General features: G+C 38.8%; 3 protein-coding genes across 10 annotated transcripts in view; 2 read left to right on the top strand and 1 right to left on the bottom strand.

Annotated features, from left to right (window-relative positions):
• Positions 1-12,584, top strand: part of LOC135491984 (uncharacterized) — a 201,476-nt gene extending 188,892 nt beyond the window's left edge. For all 8 annotated transcript variants that reach the window (XM_064778009.1, XM_064778010.1, XM_064778013.1 and 5 more), the window contains 8 exons: positions 38-243; positions 665-790; positions 1,005-1,045; positions 1,324-1,444; positions 1,852-1,950; positions 2,145-2,272; positions 2,647-2,811; positions 3,156-12,584. In XM_064778009.1, coding sequence (XP_064634079.1) covers positions 38-243; positions 665-790; positions 1,005-1,045; positions 1,324-1,444; positions 1,852-1,950; positions 2,145-2,272; positions 2,647-2,811; positions 3,156-3,404 — 1,135 coding nt within the window. In that variant the 3' untranslated portion in view covers positions 3,405-12,584. The remainder of the gene's footprint in view (positions 1-37; positions 244-664; positions 791-1,004; positions 1,046-1,323; positions 1,445-1,851; positions 1,951-2,144; positions 2,273-2,646; positions 2,812-3,155) is intronic.
• Positions 12,585-13,475: 891 nt separating this feature from the next.
• On the bottom strand, positions 13,476-15,468 carry LOC135492478 (sperm axonemal maintenance protein CFAP97D1-like). The gene is made up of 5 exons (XM_064778986.1): positions 15,366-15,468; positions 14,923-14,993; positions 14,638-14,759; positions 13,924-14,143; positions 13,476-13,568 (listed from the first exon to the last, which is right to left on the bottom strand). Exons 1-5 carry the CDS (start codon positions 15,466-15,468, stop codon positions 13,476-13,478), a joined length of 609 nt encoding a protein of 202 aa, XP_064635056.1.
• Positions 15,469-17,794: 2,326 nt separating this feature from the next.
• On the top strand, positions 17,795-23,339 carry LOC135492477 (cation channel sperm-associated protein 4-like). The gene is made up of 10 exons (XM_064778985.1): positions 17,795-17,884; positions 18,078-18,240; positions 18,456-18,525; positions 18,752-18,921; positions 19,141-19,316; positions 19,625-19,709; positions 22,125-22,219; positions 22,480-22,587; positions 22,947-23,048; positions 23,226-23,339. The coding sequence occupies exons 1-10, from the start codon at positions 17,795-17,797 to the stop codon at positions 23,337-23,339; spliced, it is 1,173 nt and encodes a 390-aa protein (XP_064635055.1).
• Positions 23,340-27,303: the final 3,964 nt, after the last annotated feature.

Here is a 27,303-nt window from a genome sequence, read left to right as displayed (position 1 = left end):
TTATGTTCATGTTCTTTTTATATTATCTAACCTGCAGGCGAAGATGGGAATACTACGATAACTATTGCAATTTTGACAAGAAGACTGGAGCGTGTTCGAATGGTGACCAGTTGTGTCGTGATGCTATAGTTGGCCTCATGGGGACCCTTCTGATGACCAATTGTACCTGTGAGGGAGTCCAAGGCGACACACGAGCGCGTTGTAACGTTATTCACGAGAAGCTGGTGAGGAACCAGTGCAGAGGTAAGACTGACTCTAAAAAACATAAGGTTTTGTATTGTGTTTTCAATCACAATCACTCGCTGCAAAGTCCATGTCCGAAAATGTTTCATGACACGATGCCAAATCAACCCAAATGCAATTGACGTTAACACTGCAACAGAAACTGGTTTAATCTCCCGTTTGTAGGACATGATATGCAATTTCTAATGAATACATCAATTTTTGATTTGAAATGACAGTTTTCAATTATCAGTGTTAGCCGATATGCCCTGGGTTGGGTGAGCCAACATTGTTGGATGGAACATTCCTTTTAATGGTAATCCTGTTGATATCACGTTTCAAATGGAATATGCGAGTGATGTTTTTCATGGCATATGGTGATCAAGTTATACGACACTGATAAACAAACAGTTAGCTATAACTCTTTTTTCCTTTTGAACAGAAATCGCGACATCTACAAAGGTTGCTATCAGCTACGAGACAACACCCACCACAAAATTACTGAAGGACGACAAGGACATGGTCAAGTTGGAGGTCAACCTCCCTGTGCAGACGCCCTCAAAAAGACGTAGGTTTTCCTACTATTTTGACTCTATCACATTTTGTTTTGTATTTAACCTTTTGCCGACACTGATGGCGATATTTCGACCTAAGCATATACATGTTATCATATCAGATTAAGTTGGAAGCTGAATTAAAGGTCAGCCTCTAGATGACCTCTACCAAAGACTATTTAACTTATGATTATCATCATTCGTCAACTCATTTTGCTTTCTTTTTAGGTTGCGATGCAAGAGTTTATAATGAAAGAACTTTATTGAGAGTAAGTGGTTTTTGAAAATAGTCCATCACCTTCTATTTCCCCCTTGACGCTCCCGAAGTATGCTTTCTGGTACTTTAAGATATCAGTAAGCCATGATTTATTAAGAAACTCTTCAACTGTTTTTCCTTCACTTATGCTAATCACCAATATACAATACATGTATACATCTTCCTTTTTTGTTATTTGCGCTGATAACGACATGCTGTGGATGGTTTTCGATCAGAGTAATGAGACGATTCCACTGCAAAAAATTATCAACTCTTGTCTTTTTTTCACAGATTTATGTCAACAACACCGACTGTTCAGAATTATGCAAATGCTTGAGGAATAATACATTTTACTGCAGACAAATGCCTTGTTTACCCAACTTGTTCTGTCGTGAGGGAGGAGTTCAATATGGTAGGTGCTGGAATACAGTGTCTAATAAATCCCTTTGTTCATGTCGTGGTATTGTCCATTTAAAACCATAATCACATCATTGAATGTGCTTTCTTCAGTCGTTTACAATGAAATGAAATGAAATATTGATGTGGCACTTAACAGCATTGTTGTGAATAATGCCATGTTGATTAGAATTTGTCAACGTACAGATGAATAAACAATCATGTTCTAGAAGAAAGAAGCCATTGTTTAGATCGTAAGTTTAGATCGATCATCGACAACATCAGGCCTATGCCTGATGGGGTATCACTTTACGTCAATATCGTCTGTTTTGAGGTCATTTTGGTAGTTTGTATCGTAGCTTTGATCCAAAAGGTGTATTGTTAGAGTAATTGTAGCCTTATCATCTCCATCTTCTCTTTCAGCTCACGGTTCTGTGTTCACCCTCAAGGGCCGAGGTACCTGTAAGTGTACGAGGGGTGAAATTATCTGTGCAAAAGCGATAGAAAGCCCACAAGACGACGGTAAGCATGTCTCCATCTCGAATACAGCTTCTTTGGTCAATTACGGTTTGCTGATAAATCTTTATATCTGGTAAGCTTCTTTTCCCATTAAAAGTCATCTGAACTTTTTTTAGAAATTAACTCAATAGATATTGATATGTTATTTTCAATTCTTTTTGACATGAATAATCATCTGGCTTGTATTCTTCTTTCAGGTCTTTTCCTACATGTAGGCTACAGTGAAAACGACCTCAAAATACTTCGAAACTACTCAGTGAGAGTCACATTCAAAGACGTATCAGAAAAACTCACACGGTTGTTAAATGGTGAAACAGACAACTGGGTATGTCTGCCAAGTGTTTAATTCATTTGCTGACCAGAACCGAGAATGTTTATGGTTGCTGGCATTTATGCATCTTAAGTTTGGTATGGTATAATTGATATCAATATGCAATAGAACAATGCATTTTGTAATCATAGTCAACAGAAATGGGTATCGATTTGCTGATGCAGAATTATCCACAAATTGGTTGGTCCCTACTAGCGCAACAAACCAAGTCCTACGACAAGACGTCTAGCATTCCCTAGCTGACCTTTGTTCGGAATTGTGGCAGATGATATGCGTTTTCTATCTTTGAAAGTGAAAATATATAACGACATGGTCAACTTCACCATTGACTCATCATTTGTTGACTTTGAAATGTTTCCTTTTTTTAGGAATGTGGGTTGCGAGTGTACGCTCATAAAGGGGGTAACATAGACTTCATGGTGTTAACCCTTGGGCGGCCTCACAGGATGCGAAAGAGAGAATGGTCAGTCTACAATCCTTACGATCAACAAAAAGAAGCTAAAAAAGATGATGCAGCATATTCCGCAAAAGCAGTGAGTTTTTTTGTCACCAGATTCGTTTTCTTGATGATTAGAAATTTATAACAAACTTTGGTTACAGCATGGCTGCTACCAGAAAAACTATGAGGAATTATTTCCTTTGGCAGAAATCTGTTAGAAAGCATGTTAGCTTATAACATCATGTTGACATGATGTTTCATGTACATCAGTGCACATGTAAAAACATGTATGTACACATGACCCTGCCGGTACTGATCCTAATCAACATCATTGAATCATGTGAATGCAACTACAAGACCTCCCACCCGGCCCTCAAACAGTTGTTCGGTATCTTGTCGTATCTGTATGCTAATTCAGGTACGTGTATTCCCTTCCAGATATGTATGTATCCAGCAAAATTATTAAGCTATATGATAAATTCGCGGCATCCGTCAGTAACAAAGGACCCACAGTTATCCATGATAAAAGTGGCTACAGTTGATGACATTCAGCACCAGGCGGCGCAAAAAGCAGGGTCTAAGGCGAAAGCAAGCTCGTCATCTACAGTTCACTGTTCGTATATTTTAGTGATAGTGACGTTATTATGCACCTCATGGACGACATACTTGCAACGGCGAAATACGTGAAAAACATTCATTGAGGAGACTTAACTATCACAGACACAAGGCTATCAAGTCAGCAAAATGAGTTCCAGGACACACCAGTAGGCGGCGATGCGCAAAAGGGCTTTTCACAGAGCTGAACATTGGGGTATGCTGCCAACTAGTGCGTTCCCAAAATATCTTTCGTGATTTTTTTATCAATTTGGCCCCTAATCAGCGACCATGTGCTTAATTGAATGGTATACATACTGTTGCATGTCATATATTCGCATAAGATGTCTTCATTTAGATTTGCCAATAAGAACGTTGATGATGATATTAGTGCTTTTCGGCATGCGCACAATGGCAAGTTGTGGATAATTCCTACTGAGTTGATTTACAGGCAGAAAAAAGCTCACTGTGTGTCGTGGCAATTAGATGGCAATCTTGTGGTCATGACAAATACACTCTATTTGAGTTTGGAATAGAGCTCACATAAGATGTTTATGCGCTGGGAATGCAGTATTATATGAGGAAGGAGGGAAGGAGTTTAACCAACAACATGATTCTCGCTAAAAGCAAATGTTGTCGCTAAATTTGTCAACAGAGGAATTTTGCAGAATTCTGCGCAGCCATCTTGCATATGTCATTGTGTCATATTTGCATTGTACCATGTAGTGTAGTTGTCGATATTGCAGCTAAAGGCACCTGTCTGTAGGGTTTCTTTATGGTGCAGCATAATTTTCAGTACAAGCTGAAATAAACCAAAACCTTTGTAGCGCAAATAAATGTTCATTATGGCTCGTATTTATTCGGGGCCAGGCAATGAAAGGGCTCTCTGCTTCTTCATTTGTCTTCGCTACACTGTACAATCATAGCCTGTGTAATAATTTCTACATCTTGACTTTTACTTTAGCTGCAATGGTAATGGTCAAGCACCTGGCCTAAAATATCGATGTTCGCCTTAATAAAATGTTTAGAATTCGTGAGGAATTCTGTTGGATTAAAATATACTGTGTTACTTATGATACTGACATTTATAAAGATACTTGATGTCTGTTTTATGTGGGAAAACATGTGTCTAATATTGCATTTCTTTCTTCTTTTGAAGAAAGCCCTACCTGAGTATGAACTACATGAATGTCATCTTTGGATGGTTCTCAGTTAAATCGGGGAATTATTTAATAGATTGCTCTTTTAAGATGAACTTTGTAGACCATCGTTGATGACATTTTTGGGGATCAAACTAAAAACAACTGTCTTCGTGGGTGTCATTGCCAGGAGAATAACATGATGTCTGACCATCAGTTAGTCCTCTGACTTCATCCAATTTAGAGTACATTTTCAATGTGAGTAACAGTTGACGAAATGCCAATTGCATTTTTATTTAGTAAACCAGGAACTTGTGTTAAGAGTAATACTTGTGCTTCTTTAACATGTGTGGCCAGCTATTTACCTGATGCCAGTCGAAATCTAAAATTTGAAATTTGGTGTATATATTTGTTTAATATGAAAACTGCATGTCACTAGTAACTGATGGGTTGTACTATAATCTGTATATAACAAAACACATGCAATCCGTGTGCTCATGAGTACATTTTGTGTACTTCTGTAATGTTAAGGGGTTGACAATAGGCACCACAATTTTGGCTAAAACTTGAAATCTTAGAGCAATTAGAACATTTTCAAAACAAAGTGAATGCCAATTTCAAGGGTGGGAGCCTGTTGTTTGTTTTCCAGAGAACACCCTCCAGGGTTTTAAATTGGCATTCACTGCATTTTGGAGGAGTTCTAATCGCTTTAGGATTTCAAGTTCTAGCCAAAATAGCGATACCTGTGGTGAACCCTTAAAAGAATAGGAAAAACGGACTTGAGTAATTGACTTTAAAACTTTAAAGCATTGCAAGGGCCCAATGTACTAATGATGTTCGTTTAAAGTGTAAATTCGAAATCTTATGGCCGTAAAATCTTATTTCTTTATAGCATTTGTATACTATCGCTAGCAAGGCTGTAAAGTTGCTAGTATATTGCTGCAATTGATACTGCCGATTGTGTAAATTTGTAATGACATGTTCGTTTATAATCTGTCCGTGTAGATTGCTAGCACATGTAAGGTGTTACAACAGTAAACATGTTGCAGCAGGAAGCTTGATTGGGTTTACTCGTTCGATGATGCAGTATTTTGAGAAGCAAAAACCTACTTCGATTGGTGCAAAATTCTTCTTCCCATGAACAATATTACCTACATGGACAGCTTACTTAATTTTCGACAAAAAGTAATAGGGGTATTTTAAGATACAAATGCACCTGAAAGCACCTTGTTTTAAGGAATACTAGGTGTAAAGCCCTTTGGGTCACCAATCAGAAGCAAGAGGACAATGCATGCTTTCACTGATTTAAAAGGTAAAGACAATCGGTCCATCCCTTCGGTCAATAATATGTTTCACAGGCAGTGTGTTTATCCATTAGAGAGGTTAATGCTCAAAACACTACTTCTTCAAGAGTGAATATAACGTGTGTTTCATAACAAGCCAACTAAAGATTGCAAGCTTATATTGCTCTAACAGCTACCACTGGTGTACCCTCTGAAATTTGTACAAACTTGTAAATACTACTGTGCTACGATATATGCGTTATTCTTGCTAGGTACCGCCATTTCGTTTTCTGGCACGTCATGTAAGAGATGTAGCTATGTATGATTGGTCATCACGTCATGAATGTTATTTTTGAATATACCTGACAGGAACATTTTACTTTGTTGTCGTTTTTGCTAATTAAAATCTAATTGGACTCGTTTTTCGATCTTGTGAAATCTGCTCTCAATATGATTAGGCGGTAGCCAGGTCCTGTTACAGTCGAGCAAGGTTGTCTAATCGGTTGTAACAATGCCCTGTAGCTACAGGCCTTTTAGAGGAACAGCCACATATTTGCGTTCTGTTTGATTTCTAAATCTCCAAACACGTATGAAATACATATGGCGGAGAACGATGATAAATATTGTTTTCAGTCTTGAATGATTTTAGTTTTCCAATTTCAATCAGTATACTACGTTTTACTTTTTTAGTCTCAGTTGGTTTTCTCTACAAAGCCTATCAGCATAGCATGTACATGAACATTGTATACAGCATATAAACCTATTCGCAGTTCCATGACTTACTTCAGAGAAACTTTATGTATTTGGTCGAAGCTATATGAAAACAGAGGATATTAACTTTGTCAACCGACCCTCAATGTGAAGAACCCACTTTTGTATCTAAAAAGTTGATTCCCAGATGTCGTTGTCATCTAAACAGAAACTCGAAATATACAACACTCTTTTATCATGTTATTTGCCATCTTGATCACATATGATTTTTACCTACGTCACAATTTGTACGGAGAATTAAGGCTTGTTCTAATTATTAATTATTTCAAACCAAGCCAATCTAAATGAAGATCCATAATTATTCCAATGGTAACTCTTGTCATAAGCGAAATACTACCCTACCTCCAAAGGCAATTTTCCCGCCCAGATGATATATTTGTGTCTCGTTAACTTTTGTATTCATTTTTGATACTGATGCAGGATGTCCCAATCTTAATAGGCTATCATACTGGATCTCATTGTGAGTTCATTTGCCAATGTGTGAACATCTCCAAGTACGCACCAATGCATAAGTCACGGCCCCAGGCTCATTGGTGGTTAATCATGAAAAAGCCGAGGCTTTGATTGAGAATCCAGTTGTCATTTTAAGGCTCTGGTGTTCTGTTAAATGTATGAAATAATTTGAGCACCCGATCTAAAATGACAAATTCTTTTGAGCGTCAACATTACACTGGTCTGCACCAGATCGAATGATCCAAAATAAGTAGTTCTGGCATGAACAATAGCCTGTTATAGTGCATACGAATTGTTTATTAGTTTTTTTCATAATAAACGCCTTCAGTTTAATTTGTAGGTCTGCCTATTGCACATCTCAAGTCTTTGTTTCTGCGTTAACGATCAGTGTGTATCAGTTCAAGCGGTAATGATATGTGGTCTGACCAGGATATTACTAATCAATTATTTCTAAAAGCAGTTCTTAAATAGCAATATCTACAAAAATGGGTTAGGTGTTAGGTAAGTTGGGTACAGCAGTCGCCTCGATCTAATTATAGCCTCTGTGTGCGTTAATTTGTTCCTGGGCTATGGCTGTACCACTTTTCTGTAGGCCGTATAGATCTTCAACTTTAGATGAAATTAATAATTCCTTATTTCCCATCTCTGTTTTTTTTTTCTGTCTCATATATTTATAATATCACTGTGATTATTCGACGAGAACACATAATGGTTATGATTGATTTTTATTATCCTTATGCAGCTACTTCCGTCTTAATGGTTTAATGAAAGAAGAGTGAAAAAAAACTTGCACATTCGCATACGGCTGCAAGTCGGGCCAGTTACACATTGGGAATATCCGATATCAGGCTGATAGCCGTCTCTGAGCCATGACAGGATATCTGGATGATATAGCAGATGTCAACCGATATCCGACATATGTTCTTGAGCTTTCCCTCTGTATATTTTAGTATCATTTCGGCATAATGGGCAACATTCCCATAGTTTTAACCCTTTTTGATTACAAGGTTCGTTTTTTTCGCCTTATGGTCGTGCACAGCATTGAAATATTTCTCGTGTTGAACTCATTCGCTATTCAGCAGTTGGAGGCGGAAAACTGGAAATAAGTATATTTCAACTGAGTTACTATCAGGTTTTTTGCAGATTAAAAAATGTGTTATATCCAAGTATATTAAAAAAGGGAAATATTATATCATATACATGTAATTTTGGATCAAAATTAGTTTCGATAAGGCACACCAACAACAGAGACACATTCCGTAATTTTCCTGTTGTGACTGTATCCTGTTACAATGGCTTAGAGAAATCAATAGGCCGATTTCGCTAAGTCTAATCTAAACTAACAAGTCTACGTAGTATTTTTAACGAAGTTACTTTTTGAGATTGCATGTTTTCAACACAGCGTACCTAATCATGATCAGACCAAATTATTGAAAAGGATGCAACAGCGCATCTTGTAGAAATGACATGGCCTCGTTGGTCTCATTGATGTCTGTAACACTTGTCTTTTAAGTTACAGCAACACTGAGTTATTCATTGTGTATTGACGATTTTGTACTTATCAGATTCTTTGTAGAACCATTCTTTGTGAAATCTGTGATTTTTGTGCTGCCAAATATAGAACTCAATGTTCCCGATGAGATCAGGTCAACTTCCCGGAAATGTGTACTTTCCCAAACCTGAATTTTCAAAGTTTTTATGGCACATGGTACGGCTACTTTGTTTTGGGCAAAAAAATTATATGAATCGGCTGAGCAATACATGTTTTGCCAGTATTTTCTCAATACCTGGTAGTGCAGTAGTACAGTAGAACCCCGGTCGGTGACCACCCCGCTTTGACGACCAAATGGTTTCCTCTTTAATTACCATTACAATGCCCCCGGTAACAGCCCTGTACCCAGACCACGACCACTGGATTTGGCGGTCCCAATGACCAAATTCACCCCTCTAACTCGACCAAAGGGCTTAATTGCCGTGAAAAGACGAATGCTGCCATGGTTTCTGTTCAGAAATTGATTGCGGCAAAATTGTCATGCTACAGATGAAAAAAAATTTCAAGTCCAAATATTTTTTTCAAACAAGTATCAGCTGTAAATTTGAGCCTAGTCATGTTGAATTCGAGGTGACGGAGGTATCAAAGCAACACTCGACGCTCCAATCTACATCAGTCTCAACCAGGTAATCAAGGAGCAAATAAAACACTTCTTGTACAATCTACTCGCCATTTATAGAGGTTGATTTGGCCAACTTAGGATGAATCAAATATGCCTCAAGACTTCCACAGCTGCTGTAATACTTTCCAAAAGGGGTCGCCACCATATTGTTGTTGTCTGGTTGATTAATGAAAATATTATATTTATGATCAGTTATTATACTCTTTATCATAATTTACACAAAAGGTCACACGCATATAGGTTACTTTTTCACTATTGTCGATTTTCTTATTATATAACTCGTGCTACAATCGTTGTGTTTTTTCAAATTACATTTTACGGCGATCTGTCAACAGGAATTATAGTTCTAAATTTCGACGCGAGGTGACTGTACGCTAAACCAGTTTTCATTAAAATAATCAACGCCCGTGTTGCGTTGTTTTCATTGCACTACAGTATTGAGATTTACTTTATATATTTTTTGATGCTGGTGACAATAAAGCCAGACATTTCCATGCGAGAGTGACAGAAATAATAAAGTACTTTAAAAAATGTAGCATGCTGCGTACTGCCTTTTCGTCTCAAACGTATTGAAACAACTTTTGTGACCTTATTTCAAAGTATGTTGTGTACTACCGGAATGGAAAAATATCATTGTTAGTGAAACTGTCTGTACATTGTACATCCTATAACTACTCTGGGTGAAGATATCGGTTTACTTTTGCAAAACATGATAGAACGAATGGGACCTATAATTCTTGTGGCTTCAGAGTAAACCCATGGTATTTTCCCTTTTACGTTTGTATCATCTTTTCCACTGAATGGGAAGCACGTCTTTATTAAAGTAAGCATATACCTTTATTCAACGTAGTACCTGAAGAACAGCTGGCTTATATGTAAGGCAGAATCGTAACTTGTACACTTATCTTTATCTCGTGACTTGTGAACACTTTTGTACATTATGAATACGGCGATGTATCAACTCAATATGTAGTCGGGATTTGACTTGATTTTAATTGCCAAATTGCATTTGGCTTCGAATGTTAGCATTTAGTTCCGCATGCGTGTTGAACCGCACTGACTTGATGGCCATAATGGGCCGGAGAGAAGGGGAAGGGAGGAAACTCTAAATTGTATTCATTCTGCAATGACCGTCGTTAGAACCGTAGTAAATCTACATCATGTAAATCTTAACTTTGTGATGGTTCCATGCGTCAAAATTGACTACAACCCTTGTTCTGCTGACAAAAGGAGGCTGGTTGGGTCAGATCTTGAAAGCTATTGGTTTCAACAGTGCACCGAAGGTCTTTGGGAAATGCATGAGGTTTTAAAGGAAATTACTGGCCGTTTTTGGGAAAACTTAGTCGAAAGAGAAGTTTTGAAAGGGGAATCGCCAGAAGCATGTCATACTCTAACGTTCAAACATGCCAGTTCTTTTCAGCTCTGATATTGAAGTATATACACCGAGTATTAAGATCAGGCCTTTGACATTTTGTTGGTCACTTGCCTTTCAGCCGCAATGATATCGTACTGAGGAGGCTCGTTTTCTAGTTTCTGTCAACAAGACATGCGTACTCACCAATCACAACACTACCGACGTTGTCGTGAAAAAGCTTTACGCTGTATATATATAATCACCAATATCCCAAATTTCTGTTTTGCGCTTTCAGCACATTGCCGGTATGTCAAGCATTTCCTCATTAGTATATATTTCCAATAGTGAAGAACTTCTTTTGGTAAGTCGTCTCTTAATTGAATGGCTAACTCTGTCAACAGACTATGACAATATGCACTTCCTGTTACGGGAACGATTTTTTCCAGGGTTACTTTTTCAGAAATGAGCGTTATAATCTACGAGGTGCTAGCATTATCCTTTTTTAAGTTACTCTGTGAATCATGCCACGAGCTTTACACTGATATCCTCAACTTTATAAAGAAGTCATTGATTGTTTAATGTTATGTATAATTATCAACATCCACCAAAAAAATGATGCGACAAAATTTAATCCGAGCTGTTGCTGTGGCCGGACGTAAGTGTAAATGTACTACGGTAATAGTTCCATCTTGGTATATCTAAAACCGCCATTTTAGTAGCTTAAACCCGTTTGTTTTTAAAAAATACCATTTAGCTGATTCTCCATCATATTACTGCATTACATTTTCTAAAGACTCAAATGTGAGGTGCGGGTGAAGAAGATCGACCATTTCTAGTGTGTTGGTCTTAGAAGAACCAAACAACATGACGTCACGTATATTTTACAATAATTAACACCACATGTACGAATGTAATCGGGTAATGGCTGTTGATCTCCAAATATGAACTATCGACATTTTTATCAGTCCATGGAGTCAGGTCAATCTTCTTACACATGGGTTTAGTTTGCCTCCTCTTAGCAGTGTAGTAGATTACAATGATGTGCTTGTCTAAAGTGAGTATAAATATTAAGTTTTTAAATTATCAAGTCTCTTTTTTTGGAATGTTATACAATGATCATGAACAGAGAAATTATTTCCAAGTGATCAAAAGTGTCGCAGAGGTTTTACAAATTGTGCTATATCAGTCTCAAACGATTGACCTCTTTAGTGAAGTTTAAACGACTTTGTCGTTCTTTCACACCTTTTTGACTTCAGAGATGCATGTAAAATACTAAATTATGTGAGTAAAAAAGGCAACGTTTCGAAGACACCATGAGATTAATCAATTTGAAATTTATTTTTGGCAAAGATATCATTGAAATGAACTAACTTCGGTATTTTGATATGTGGTATCAGTCCGATGTAGTGTTCAATCGATTTATATCCAAATGATATTTGCGGATTTTCCCTGTACAGACTTGTGTCTTCCCATGTCCTAAACCGAAGCGCATGTATACAGGTCAATATATAAATATATAAACACATCTCGCTTAGCTGTAATCGGGGATATTCTCCTAGCTTTAGGAAATTAGGACAAGCAGGTACTACTTGTTACTGCATGCATACAAACTTTCCTAAGTTTGCACTTGCATCAGAGCGACTGGCAACCATTATTTCGCTGTGTGCGACGAATATTCATGTAAAAAGTAAATTTTAAGAAATGTAAATTTGCCAATGTGTACTAAATGGAGGGAAATATGCTAAATTGATTTTATATTCCCATATTGCATTATTTTCGTTACTTCCCTTTCCTTTTAGTTTAAACAGGATAAGGGGGCATACTCATTCTCAATGGTAGGTGCACATTATGATGTTTGGTTCTCTTGCATCGTATCTCAACTAGGTATCTTACCCCTTAAATATTGTGTTGTTATTTTTGTGTTTATTTACACAAACCGTGACTCATTCAACGCAATGATGACTAGCTTGATAATGTGAACTTTGTAATTTTGATTGATGAATGCTTGAACAGTAAACGAAACTAGATAGATGCTCTGCTTATTCTGAGTTATCTTCTGTTTATGAGGTTTGAGCAATAAAGTATTTTGTACATAAGAATTCTGACTTTCTAACATTTTATGTGCTTATTTTTCATCTCTGTTCTTGTCTGTCAACTCCTGATGAAAAGCAACCCAGAGATCGTTAACTTGATGATGCAATAGTGTTCAATGGCTTCCATTTCCCAAACAGAGACCACCGACATATCTCCCAATCGCGTAAGATGGAGTATTTTGCCCGCAAACAGAATGACCTATACAAAGCCAAAAACAAGTCAAATGTTGCTGGAGTATTGTGTTATGAAGTAGATTTCTAATGTTGACCATACGCTCAGCTGGTGTCCTCTTTACAAAGATGAGACTACCACAAGAAAGCGAATCTGACCTGGCAGCTCCATTATGATGCCTGCTCGGTGAGAGAGACTTCTTCTTCTTGTGCGTTCGGAATTATTGAGATGCACGCTAGACAGTCAGTTCGTTATCGGTAACGAAGTCGGCTGTCCTAGAGAGTGAGCCCCAGAGCTTTGTGGTCAGGGTGGTGTCCTTTGACCAGTATTCCTCTCTAGTTCTTCATTAGGGAGCGATCTAGTCCCGATTCGGTCTGCTTGCGACTGTCTCACTTCCCCTCATCATGTTTCAAACCGTGGAGCAGCCAGGCTTGCATCGGTCTCTCCTACCATATTTTTGCCAATAAGGTGGATCAGCCAGGACCAATTCGGTTCGGTTGTGAAGGCGAAGACAATCAACTCGAGTTCTAGGTCTACGAGTCATGTCGGACCAACTGAGCCTGCTGGGATGTATTCTCCGGCCCTGGATATATTTCAATCAATACACAGCTGTTACATTGAAAGCAACGACATCAACTTATCTCTACAATGTATTCTTTATAGTTTGAATGATGTTACATTGTAAAACAGGGAGTTTTGTTTACACAAACGTTGTTGTTGTTTTTTTAGGATTGAGAATCTGTCTTCCTTTCTGCGTCTTTTGCATTGCTTTTCCCATTTTCCTTATCATTTGTTATCTGCGGCAATTCATTGCCCGACTGAAAATTAGAAAAGTAGAATTATGATAAAAAAATCGTCAAATCGCACATCATACACAATGTACTAGTATAGTATGCATTTCTCGCGGAAGGAGAGACTTTTAGAAACGATAATGTGTTTCTCTCGTTCTCCTTGTGTCTTTGTCTGTGCGTCATGGGCTTCCTGAAAGCATCCGATTCGGCAAACACCTGCAATTGCTGCACAGCGTTTAACAATCGTAGTCAAGTCCATCCCAACCACTTTCTACTGCATGCTGTTTGCAGTTACCCATCATCCATGCGTTCATCCCTCCTTTCTCAGAACAGTATTTCTTTCAGTTAGTGTCGTTCATTCAGTTCCTAATATTCAATTTACCTTTTTCTCTGACGATTCTGTCTTTTTGCGGGTCTTGGTATTGCAGTGTGGTTTAATGGGATACTTGGCAATATTGGCCCTGTAGATCATGTTGACCTTCCAATCCTCTTCCCATCTCTGATGACTGTAGTGCGGCTCCTTGGATAGTATGCGCTTCAGAATAGCCTGATTCTCGTGCGTGATGCGCAACAGTTCGCGTTGTCGCTTTGTTTTGTTTAAACTGAAAAATAGAACAAGCTAGTGGTAGCCTAGGTCGAAATACGAGATAAGAGTTTTAGTTATGATTTTAACTAAGAACAGAAGGCATCAGGCAATGCATATTTGCCTTAGGATGTATTAAAATAAACTGTCCGTGCTTCCATTGAAATCTCACTCATATGCAGGGTTTTTCACAGGCCAGGTTTCATGGACATCCAATTCACAGGCTGGGCTTTCATGGAACCTCATTCACGACGAGAGTATCATGAAAGCTCATACTGGCCATGTTTCCGAGTAAACCTCTTTTTTTCTAAATTACAGGCGTTGCTTTCATGGGAACCTTATTCACTCACCTGGTTTTCAAGGCAACTTCATTCACATACCAAATTCATATACCAAATTCTCACTAACAGACCAAGGTTTCTATGAAACCTTATTAAAAATACCATGTTTCTTGGTAGCCTCGTTCACAGGCGGGACTTTCATGGAGATATTGGGTGTCAGTGTGCGAAATACCTTTTATCTTCATAATCATTTTTGTTATCCAAGTGTGATTTATCCGATCGCATGATTTGAGACATCTTCTCCAGTAAGATTCGGTTGTCCCGCTCAACTCTGGACAAACGCGTCTCCTCAACCTGTTGTGTTGTAAATGTAAGTTAGCTCTCACCACAGCATTTACATATTTGAATTGGTTTTATTTTATATTCTTGAAGTACGGAACCGGTATAGAATTTTATTCCTTTCAGTAGTTTTAAAAAGGAAATGCAATGAATGACAAAATTTTCTACTTTGATTTACCTGTAACTTTTTGAGTTTTAGATGAAGGTGCACGTACGTTCTTGGTGGGTCGTTGTCGAGGACCGCCTTTGCTGAAAGTGAATTCAAGCAGGTAACAGTGACAGTGTTGGTCTAAAGCTTAAGAATATTGTCTAATGTACATAACTTGTCATGATTGTTAACCTATGGGTGGTCGCATGGGATGGGTTGATAATTATGTCATGAACTTGTGCAAAACAACAAAAACGAACAGAAATCCTGACTGAGGGAATTAAAACTGCACTGACTGGTGTCCGTACTAAAATCAAGACCCTAAAAATGTAGGCGCAAATGGATGTGTGGAGGTGTGTCAGAAGGTCAAATATCGGGGATAGGTGTGTCGTATTTGATGTTAAAATGATTATCAATATTGTGTATGTTACGGTCTAGGCTACCTACTTATTTGATGTCATGATGTTTCTTACCTTGCTTTACCTTGTCTCTATGAATCTCGAAACGTATCATGTCCCATTTTTTCTTCAAAAGCTTATTGTTGGCAGGAGTGATCGGTTGGTAAGCGCGATGCATTTTTTACAACAAAAACAAACATAAATATTTTACAAACAAAACAAATGATAAAACTGTTCTTTGGTTTAATAATCACGTGGAGATTCTGACGTCCTCTCAATCACGTTATGTACGACATGGTACAACACTGGCGCAGCGCAAGTGCGTGACGTCACTTTGTTGTTATAGACGTCATCAGCATTGCATGCATTTGCCGGTTTTCATCAGTCACTGAGTGAATGGACGTTGAATAATCCAAATTTATGTGATCTGACATTAGAAAAACCAAACTATGCCATCTGTGTCAAACAGTCGACGGATTGGGCCTGGCACGAAAGCCCAGGATGAAGGAGAACATGGCATATTTGGAAAATCTGGAATGAGGAAAAGGAGGCAAAATAATGTAGGTCAATCGCCTGATCATGTGATCGCCCTGAGTCTATGCCGCGCCGTGGGTGATGGCATCGGTGAATTTATTCATTCATGATTGCGGCGACTTCACAATCACGACGATGCCGTGTTCCGTCGACCAGTATGGTCATTTTATCCATGACTATCATGAATATGACTGAGTATGGTACTGCATGTACTTATAAAAGGCATGTACGGTAAAGGTGGCTATCTCTATCTTCCTTTGAATCATTTGCTCTGTCTCTGTGATGTCGTATTGTACCGTGCAGACTTTTGAAGACAACGTTTTGTAACCAAGCAGCCATTACTGACTGTTCATCAGGTGTACCTTGTAATTGTAGTGTGTATTGTTACTGAGTGTATATATATCGAATCGTACCGCTAGGTAACAGTCAATAGCACTAGCAGGTCCTCTGCTAACATGCTTAGATATCGCTCTAGATTAGGTTCATACAGTACATCAGTGTGTGATTTTTCATAGCACCAAACTTAGTTAGATGCTCGAACCAGAATTTGTACAGTTAATTTTGTCGCAAATACATAGCCTACAGTCGATCGTTTTGCCTCCTTTCTAGGCAGTTGGACCTTCCTCTGATACACATAGAGCTGACATAATCGACGATGTTCCCAGGTATAGTATATAGTAGGACTAGGAGCACGAAAAAAAAATACGGAAAATATCATCAACTTTAATAATTGGTAATCGGGGAGGTTGTGACATTGTCTTCATCATCTTTTTGATGAAGCTACACAACCATTTCTAACAGTCTGTTGTCTGTCCTTCTTGGAGGATGTGAATTGACCATGCTATGTGTCAGTCTTTTCGTCACTGGCAGGGTTCTGCCATCTGAGCTTAGATTGGAACTAGGCATTTGCTTAAAATAAAAAATCACGCCCGTTTTTAGGGCGGGTGGGACGATTTACAGCTGGAACCCCTGAACGAGCTCCCTCAGATCCGTCATTCATCAAGTCGAAGCAAGCATGAACCAGGTTTAATCTGTAGTTTATTTTACTGATATTATACTACCTAGCAAGACCCTTATATTCAGTAAGATTTGACGGTCCTGTGTGGACGTTTTATGTGCGTACGACATAGTATGGATGGCCAACGGCAGGGGAGCTAGGGAGGCTCTGTACATAATCTACCACAGGTCCGTGTAAATTCTGAATTCATATATTTTTGTGATTTTAATATAAAATCTATGCTGGGAAATTATCAAACTTTGCAGAAGTATAGTCCTATATATTTTCAAGTCCTATATCTAGAATCTCGTGCCTTGATTTATTTCAGTGCAGCCTCGAGCACGGATGTTACAAGGAAATTCCTTTTTGACGAGAAGGCAGTAAGTATTCAAAGCAGTTAAACATTTAACTTGTTTCAAGGTACTTTTTTGCTGTTTTCCTCATGATCATCTGAAGTGGGGATCGACTCTGGAATATATACGGTATTAAACTGGATGGTTGGATGAAACAGTAAGTTCAAGGAGCTACTTTTCCTATCATTATATCCGAGTCTTCTTTTTACGAGTGTCCTCGTATAGCTTGCACCTTAGAGTCCACAATTACCTTAACGAGCAATCAACAAGAAAACATCTTTCTGCTTTTCTTAAAGATTTAATTGAGCTGCATGCTGCTATACAATTAACAGACATTACAAAACTTGAAATAGCGTCTCAATAGAAATGTGCCATTGAAAAACATCAGCATATTGGTGAGATCGTCTGCGACTACTGTACATTTCCGTGGCATAGCCTACATTTGGGAGTTCACACTCTGCTTATGAAATAATAAAGTTTCAAAAATATATTTTTAGTTGCATGAAGGCCTGTCAGCTCGCCATTTATTTGACGAGCCCCCCGTCGAGGACTTCAACGACATCGTAGACTGGGACGATGAGAGAGCGGAGCATTTCGTCAGGAAGGAACTCATCGGCGTCATGTTGGAAAGTTTCCCCTTTAGAGTCCTCATCCTTGGATGCATTGTGACCAATTCCTTCCTCATTGCATTGCAAACAGACGAAAGCTACGTAAGTTGGCAATTGGGAAGAAATGGAGCCATATTATGAAATTATCAGGCTAAATCGGTAAGATTGGTATCGGTATGGTTCTCCCTCTGTACATCTCTGCGAGGTACCGGCCGAAACACTGTAATCATCATAACACAACAGGACCAGGAAGATGTAAACGCCACATATAAACAGTTCACTTTTATTTTTGCAGTCGGTGAGATGGACGTTCGAATTCTCTATTTTCGACAAGGTAGTTCTGGTTATTTTCGTCTGTGAGATCCTGCTTAAATGGTACTACGACTTCTGGGTGTTCTGGAAATCCAAATCCAATATATTGGATCTGCTTATTGTGTGCGTGCTGTTTCTTGGGCCAAGTAAGTAAAATAGCTGTGGAGTTTATCATACTGTCAATGTCAGCCATCAAAAGCATCCTTATTATGATTTAGTCAGCTTCTACTGGAGGGGGGGGGGGGTGGTAAGCAGCCAGCTAGGGTCTGTCATAAAGAATGTTATTAGATCTGAATGATTTTGTTATAAATATGTCATTTTGCTACTAAACTGAAATATCATAACGTCCTTGCAATTCCAGATATGATGATGGGAAATGAAAAGATGTTGAAAATCCTTCGTGTGCTTCGTGCCTTCCGCAGTTTAAAAAGGTGAGAAATGAAGAAGTCACGAACGCGCTTGCTACAGCTTGGCTTAATCCTTCAAAAAGATGACATTTTGCAATAGGTAATAAATATGCGCTGATATAAATTTCAGTTATGGTTTATATGATTTAGATGCACGGCAGATGCATAAACATCGCTTTTGTCATCGATATGACATCATTCGTTTTAGTGAAAAATGAGCAATCATTACTATGCTTTCATATATTTTCAGTATCTCTTCGTTCGCTGGCCTTCAAATGGTGATTCAGACGATACTTCAGTCACTGCCGGACATGGCCAACATCGGACTTCTTCTGTTAATCATTCTGATCGTCCTGGCGGTGGTAGGGGTAACACTATTTCAAAATGTTGTCCCAAATACTTTTGGTGATTTAGGAAAAGGTGTGTACAATTAGCTAAGTGCCATTTCAACTTACGAATTTAATTTGATCGAAAGATAAAACATGACTATTTGCTAAGTATAAGATCTGGTCAAGGTCATGCAAAGAGTGCGCTACAGATATGAACACAGAAACTTCGTAGAATGTTTGTAGGTCCTTCTCATGTTTTCTGCAACGGCTACACATATGCACTCTTGTCATCTATTTTTTGTCTCTTCAGCACTTTTTTCGCTCTTTATCTGTGTGACGCAGGATGGGTGGATAACAATATTCAAAGACTTTCAAGCAAAAGGAGGGGCCTACTACTACGGAGGAATGTTCTACTTCTGTGTGGCTATCATGATTGGCTCATTCGTATTTGCCAACCTGATTGTTGCCATTGTGGTCACGAACCTGGTAAGTCTAGATCTATATGCCCTTACCATAAATATCACCTACGTTCATCTTTAATATCATCTTTAATTCATCAGCCATCCCAGGCAGCTGCACAGATTTCGGTAATCTACTTGACTGGCAAGGTTCTCTTTTGGAGTTAGCGTCTCTGGTTGCAATTCGCTGGTTGACGAGCCCAGACTACCCAGTTTAATTTGCCACTACCAGCAGGTTTAAGAGGCACCCCTCCTCCCTTCTCCCCCTGTTCATAGAATTACAAGCCATAGAGTATTCTTCCACTGAGCTGTAAGGAATTTTTTCCAATATTTCAGGAATGTTCGATTAATGAAATGAAGGAAAAAAAGAAACGTGAAGAAGATGTCCTGCAATCCTTGGAATCGACATCATCAAAACATGGTACGTTCATGCTATAAAACCGTGCAATGTCAATTTGCCCTGAATCTTTGCGATTTTCAGTTATCAGAACACCGAAATAAATCGACCCTTCACAGAATAGAAAGGCACCCTTGAACTTGTAAATGAGATGGGTTTGTAAAGAGAGGACTAAATCTTTGAAAAATTTAACATTTTCGCGAACTTATTTCATATTGGTCGTCGCGAGAGCAGACCCTTATTGTCAGGTTCTGTCATTATGTTTGTGGCAGCATGTGCCTAGCAACCATGGCTAGCAACGGGCATTTTACACTAAAAAAATCTTTAAAATCATTTTTTTTTAAATTTGGTTCCAAGGAATTGTTTGCAGTACATTCAGCCTCTTTGTCACCAATTTTGAGACAAATCGGAGTAAAAGTGTAGACGCTGAATCGATTTGTTTCAGGTCCGTTTAGCTAAATGGCGAGATTGACTATGAATGAAGATAGTTTTAGCCCTAGCAAATTGCGTTGCCAGTATTTGTCCTATTGTAATAAAACTTAAGTTTTCATTAAAGTTCGTTATCTTGTTCATTAAGTCCTTCGTCTCATGTAAAATGCGAAATGAATAAAATTATTAATTGGGAGCTCAAAATTGATGAGCGTGTATACGTAGCATGCAGGAATGTTGTGCTGGCCAGCGAGCAGTATGGTGAGTTTCTTCACAAAGCTACGTGTCTTTATCGATGATGTATGAAGAAACTACGAAGACCCAATGTAAGCAGTAATCTAATCTGTAATAAATGTACTCTCAAATTTCAACGAAATCAATCAAGTATTTGCCGAGAAATTAGAAATTACGCACAACTTTACAGGATCGCGTCAGCCATAATAATGACATTAATGTACATGCAAATGAGGACTGTCACTTGCTCGTCAATACCGAGCAGCTAATCACGTGGGCATAATTATGATAATAAGGTACAGCGGTGGAAAAATTCAAATTCAAATTCAAATTCTTTATTACTCTAAAACGCTAAATAGTCTGGTTCTGTGACCTCGATCTCCGGGCTTTTGGTAGGGTTTAGGATCGGGTCAGGTAACAACAACCGTCTACAAATAGGCAGAAAAGAGGAGTGTTATTTTTAGATTCAGCCATTGTTGTAATTTCCCGAGCCAATTATCGTTTTACGGTCGAATTGAGCGCTGTATCTGTCCTAGGATTATGCACTATTATTGAACACATCATTCTACACTGTAGAAATACCGGAATTACTCTTAAAATGCGCGATTACGGTTATTTTATGTTTCAGACAAAGGGGTTTCCCCATATAATGACGTCACTTTTAGCGATATTGTCATTTTCGCAAAAGTACGATTTGGGACGCTAAACCTTGACCGATTGCGTTGGTTTTTGCAGGATAGGTTGTTTATAATATTAAAAAAAAATTAGGCATAAGAATTTTTGTGGAAATGGTGGTTAAGCTATTGTTCTATTTATAGATTTTTGTTATTGCCTGACCTACGACAGCGAGAGTGAGGTCAGGAGCCCAGACTATAAAACGCCCACTAGGGGCCAACGGTTACATAAAATAATTACAAAATATACAATATAAAGTTACAGGGTATACAAAATAAGATCACAAATATTTAAAGACAAAAACATAATAATGGAAATCAGGACAATATAGAGTTACGCAGTTTAAAGAACTCGTTGATAATCGCAGCAGAGGGAGGTGAAGGATTTTTCAGAAAAATTGTAGTCAGATCCGACAGAGACAGAAAATGGAGATCACTTCTATTACAACTGCAATGAGTTTTGCTGTTTTGACGCATATTTAGGGCACACCGCAAGGAAGTGAAAAATCATCCTCAACCTCCCCTGACTTGCAAACCTCACACTTTCTTAGACTACAGTGTCTCCCAGTTTTGATTCTTAGACAATGGGCTTCCAGCATTAATTTTGTGATACAAGCCCTGTGTTTCACTGATTTAATATCATTTAAATATGTTTGAAGTTCAAATGAAAACATAAGATTACTCTACATCGAGTTTTTTATTTGTTGCGATTTCACCAAAAATTTCATGTTGACAAATATCTCTAATCCTTTACTGGGCATTAGAGTATAATATTTTCCAATTATCCACATTAATATTCATTTGATCAAGCCATAGGTACCCCAACCCGGAGGAATTAAGAACAACATTTCCAAACTTTGGGGACGTTCTGGCATCAACGCGACGGCCCATATTCGCCTATAGGCTTGTTCTTTTTGTGGTGACTCCTGAAACCTGGGTTATGGCTGCAGTCTATCATCATCAGTACACATCGGCAGTAAAACGACAGCCACACACTATCTTACTCTTGTCATGTCAGTTATCTGTGACTGCAGAAAGAACCATGGACGACGCTTGTTTTTCTAATATTTGGAATCTGTTTTTCTTTTATCAATGAATTCAGATTTTGCGGACGACAACATTCCCATCATAACAGCGACAAGTCTCTCTCACAAGGAGAAAATTAACTTCAAGCAACAAACACCTTTACAGCTGCCGGTGAGTATAAGCCTCAATACATTCTTTGCTTTCCATAATTCCCATCAAACCTTCAACTTGTTGTGTCGTTTAAAAGCAGATGCACAGTGACTGTTCAATTCACAACCGGCTTGTGGTCTAGAGACTGGTGACCATTGTAACTGTACCGACAGATTTATGACGGTAGAGAGGTACCTCTTCAACAGTGGTGACGTTGGCAAATTATTTAAGGTCTATTGTTTAGGGATGTTTATACTTCAACAAACTGTCATTGTTTTCAGAACTTCGACAATCTAAACAAAGAAAAACTTGAAAACTACTTCCTGATTTTGATTGCGATTGAGGAAAACCTGAAAGAATATAATCTCATCAGAGAGGACATGGAAAAGGTAAGATTTATCATCTGCTCGGTTTCGATACATATGTTAAGAATATATTGTAATGCTAGTGGCTTATTAGAATGTCATGGTTATCTGTAATGAAAAAATGAAATAGCTCTAGTTTCCTATCTCTCATCATCATCGAAAAGTAGGGTTTATGATGAACATGTGGGCAAAAGTTTCAAGAGGCGGGGGGGGGGGGGGGGGGGGTTATTGCTGAGAAGTTCACATAATTTGGCGTTGGCGCCTATCTCAACCAGGTCGATCCTCCTTACCGTATGTTTTACGATTATTTACATGTACATTTTGTGCATGCTACTATGAAAAATGCAATCATGAAAATTAAATTTAAGTTTTTGTGTTGGCAGATGTATGGAATTATTCAAGATTTCAACTTGGTGGAAGCAAACGATGCCTTGGTCGCACCAAGTTCGCTGGCAGCTGAGTTGAATGAACCCGATATTGACCTGGTAGGAATTTCATGCATATCACACATAAATAACATTAAGAAGTTTTTATTCGATGCTAAATACGTTCACTTAATCATACTTGCAAATTTCAAGGTTCCAAAAGCAATGTTCAGTCTTCTTCTGCTCGCAATTTCTTATAAGTGTATCCAGTTCCTAAAATACTGTGATCCATTTCAGACTAAAGGAGATATTTTGTCTAACCTGATCAAACTAGAGGGAGCCAATCTTATCTCAACTAATAATGCAAGGAGCTTAGACCATGCTCTGAAGAAAGGAACACATCGGAAGTGAGAAGACAAAGTAAGCAAACAAGAGAAAGGAGTAAGGGGAAACAAACAGGAGTGCGAGGCAGTCGTCTGTCTGTCTATCAAGAATATCACAAAAACATCGCACCGTCGACGAACACCAAATCTTCATTATTACTGGTTTGACGACAGCCAGTTATAGTTACTTAGGATGAGCCGATTGTCAATCCTGTGATAATGACATCCAATCAAACACACACGACAGACGTATTCGCTCATCCATACAGCAATAATGTCGAACTCCACCCTTTTACTTTGAGTTCTGAATACATTTATTTAATCGGAACTTGTATCATATCCCAGTTGAAAACAAACACTTGGGAGAAATGAAAAATGTACATGAAAATTCTAATCGGATGTTGCATTCCACCTAGCGATGTCTTAACAGACGTAGTGTAGGCATACTAGTCCATAACGTCAATGCGACTGCTTGAATTGATAACTGTATTGTAGTTTGCAATCATCAACACAAGCCTATCAGAAGCATCTCCTGGGCGGGTCGATTCAGTGACCATGACCAATGTCCCTCCCTCCATCATAACTGCATATGCATTTAAGTTCTGCGTGTAATTGTCTATCTATAAAGTTCGAATTCGTTGGTTGACGAGCTGGCATATGACGGGGTTTTCTCCTTCTGTGGTTGGAGCCTGAGAAGAAACACCCCGATGGTTGCCGCCAGTACTATAAACATCAAGCCGCCGATCACGCCTCCAACTATTGCACCAGTAGTGAAGCTACCTGAAACAAGATCAGTATAACTTATTTCTGGCATAGCCCCTCCATCAAAGTGGCAACCACAAAAAATTCTCCAAGTATTCAACATGGCCATCTAAAGGTTTAGGTCGCCATAGCCTGGCTATGAGACGTGACGCAAATCTCCTCCTGACATGAAATCCTTGGTGGATCAGTGGATAGAATGCTCGACTTTCGACTTACGACTTTCGAGGTTCGACTCCCCTTGATTCCACTACATTTTTTATTTTCTTGTTATTTATTCATTCATGTACGTATAGTATTATTAATATTACTATTTTTATTAGTATCATTATTATTTCATTATCACTATCATCATTTTGAAGAAAACTCCTGAACCCAAACAAGCTCAATAGAATGTTTACCATAGGTACCACATGTCCCTGTTTGTAACATTTCTTGCGTACTACAACGATCGGTAACGACCGTAGCAACTCTCTCTAAATCAGGAAGGCGTCCATAACAAACCAACTCTCACTTGAAAGAGGTAGCCCTGGTATATGGGCAACAGGTTGTACAAGGAATATTGGATTTACGTCTCATCAAATGTGATCTCGTGGCAACAAAATACTTGGAGCACAAGTATTAGTTTAGCACAGTTCAGTGTACCTCCAAACCTACCTGGAGATGAAACTTTCACCGATCTTACAACTATCTCGAACCCTTTGCCGACAATCTCGTTTTCATTGGACTTGAAAGACACTGTCAGTTCGCCGGTAGTGGCGATGGAATCTTGGCTCTCTGAACCACATCTCTTCTCAGCCGGTTTATTGCCGTCTTCTATTACTACTGCATCATTCCGACAACCAGGAGAGTTCTCTAGATCGAACTTGCCGGGAAAGCTATATTGAAGTTTCTGAAATGTAAAGGGCATTGTTGTAGATATCGTATTGAGTGTAAGGTCTAATGCATTGTATCCACAAAAACAAGAAGAAAAGAGTAAAAACGTATAAAATTGTTTTCGAGTCCTACCGCTTTACCAGCTTTACATGGCGCACACTTCACCACCCATTTGCAGTGAACGTCAGGGATGTAATCCATATTTTTTTCCCTATTCAGTGACATGATATGGTGTTCCTGCCCAATCGTATCGAGGTTTAAATCCTTTGCTTTTGGATAGGCATCGTAGGAGCAACCTGAAACATGAACATTTGTGCAATTAGCAAAACGGATCAGCAGAAAACTGGTGTCTTAAAAAATGGGATTCCTTATGTCATGTCAGTGGTAACCAGGCGACATCAATAGGGGGCACTTCTTGAGACATGTCAGACGAGGCAGGTGTACTTTGAAGGGTATAGCACCCGAAACGCTAACGCGAACGATTCTAGAAACCAATTGTTTGAACTCGAACTCTAAAAGTAACTATAGGATAGGCGTTCGGTGGCTTCGCGAAAACTTCCTTTCGTTAAATTCTGCTTACCTTCCGGTAATGGTCTTCGTTTAGCCGTGATTTCAAGTCTGAATCCCTTTCCCACTGTATTCTCTGTGCCATCCGTGTGAAAGATTACACTTAGTTCGCCGGAGGTAGCCATAGTGACCCCTATCGGTGTTTTGCCACACCATTTCTTTGTGCCATTACTTCCATCCCGGATTTGCAGATAATCATTGGTACAATCGCTGGTCTGTGCTATATCTATTGGTTGTTTTGTATGATATTCCAACACCTGTTTTAAAAAAAAGAATTGAAAAATGACATATTCGACACAGATCAATTTTGAAGTGATGACCTTGACAAGAGGATCTTCGTGCCAACATCAAACGACCGGCGCATCCCATATGAAGTCATGTGTTCATTTCCAGAATCCGTCGGAGTCGAAGTTTTCTTTCCGATGAAAACAAATGACCTGTACAAGACTGTTTGTTTAGCTCAGTTAGTATTAGAATATTCCCTGATACCTACCGATCTGTGTTGATTGAACGTTATGGTGTGTTTACAGTTCAGTCCAGGTAGATAGTTCCAACCTTCAGAATAACCGAACGATGTAATGATGGCCGTGCCGCTCGAGTCTGTAACCTTGTATTTCTTCGTTCCTCCTTTGCATTCTAAAAAGATTGTGTCCCAGGTCAGCAACAACTTCACCCTCATGAAATAAGTGCCCATCAATGAGGATGGATGATGGATCCTTCGTCAACAGCATTAGACCCGGGAAGAAGACTGGGGATCCTACAGTGCATGAACCGCGGGGCCTGAGATATGAGAGCACTGGGGCCCTCAGGTTCAAATTGGGAAGTATTGCCACAGAGAATTCAGTTAGTGAATGACTTGATACGGTTATTCTTAGTTAACTGCAAAATAAATTTTCGTTTATAAAGTAAAAAGAAAAGGTTAAGGATATTGGCGAACCTGAGGGAATGACAAAGTTGTACTTCATCACAATCTGAAATCCACTTCCAACCACCAAGTCTTCATTACTCTTGAAAGTGATACTCAGGCTTCCTGACGTGGCATTCGTCTTCTGGGTGCTGGACTCGATGCATTTCGGCTTCGCATCACCATCGGTAATGACCAATGTGTCTCCTATACAGTTCGAAATGACGTCGAATACGCCCTCGGTCTCATAGGTGACATCCTGAAAATAAATTTTGATCAGTGCTTTTGCCATGCAATTCTTTCCAGTTTGATTCGTGCAGAAGATTTTCCTGGTCAAGATTTGGTGGCCTCTATACAAAATCAATGTTATCTTGTTAGTAGACTCCTTGTTACATTTGTCAATACTTGCCATTTGCTCCAAGCCTTCCTCAGATTGACCCTGTACAATTTCTTGTGATGTTCTGGGAATGATCCGAATTCTGGAGCTATCATTGAAAAATTAATACAGTAGGTCAATAACTGCAGCCTCATTTTGAGAAAAAAATATCCTCGGCATGTCAATGTGGACAAAATAGAAGATTTAGAAACTGGTGCAGCAAGTCGTTATCCCGGCTCCTCTGTTCTTTCTTACCATCAAGTGAGTGTCCCAAGTCACTGTCCACGCGCAGTTCAAGCCAGGAATATAGTTGAGATGCTTGTCACGATCTAGTGACATGATGCTGTATTCCTTCTTTGAGTCTTCCATCTGAATGACCTTGGCTTCGACCGCTGTGTCATAATAACTGCAGCCTGAATATGTTAAAAAGTAAGTTAGGTTAACTGCTGCCGGAATATGTTAAAAAGTAAGTTAGGTTTCAGACAATATTCCGAGAGCGACTTAAGCAAT

This window comes from Lineus longissimus, chromosome 8 (genome assembly GCF_910592395.1).
Source record: "Lineus longissimus chromosome 8, tnLinLong1.2, whole genome shotgun sequence".
NCBI classification, from domain to species: domain Eukaryota; kingdom Metazoa; phylum Nemertea; class Pilidiophora; order Heteronemertea; family Lineidae; genus Lineus; species Lineus longissimus.
This window is presented reverse-complemented; position numbering and strand designations above follow the sequence as displayed.

What these genes read in the sequence shown, in the direction of transcription:
- LOC135492477 (XM_064778985.1), top strand. Translation starts at nt 17,795, where the DNA reads ATGTTGGAAAGTTTCCCCTTTAGAGTCCTCATCCTTGGATGCATTGTG. An exon ending in CCATTGTGGTCACGAACCTG is followed by an intron (nt 19,317 to 19,624) that starts GTAAGTCTAGAT and finishes CCAATATTTCAG; the next exon opens with GAATGTTCGATTAATGAAAT. An exon ending in AAACACCTTTACAGCTGCCG is followed by an intron (nt 22,220 to 22,479) that starts GTGAGTATAAGC and finishes CATTGTTTTCAG; the next exon opens with AACTTCGACAATCTAAACAA.
- LOC135492478 (XM_064778986.1), bottom strand. Translation starts at nt 15,468, where the DNA reads ATGCATCGCGCTTACCAACCGATCACTCCTGCCAACAATAAGCTTTTG. An exon ending in TAGAGACAAGGTAAAGCAAG is followed by an intron (nt 14,994 to 15,365) that starts GTAAGAAACATC and finishes ATTCACTTTCAG; the next exon opens with CAAAGGCGGTCCTCGACAAC. An exon ending in AATGATTATGAAGATAAAAG is followed by an intron (nt 14,144 to 14,637) that starts GTATTTCGCACA and finishes TCTATTTTTCAG; the next exon opens with TTTAAACAAAACAAAGCGAC.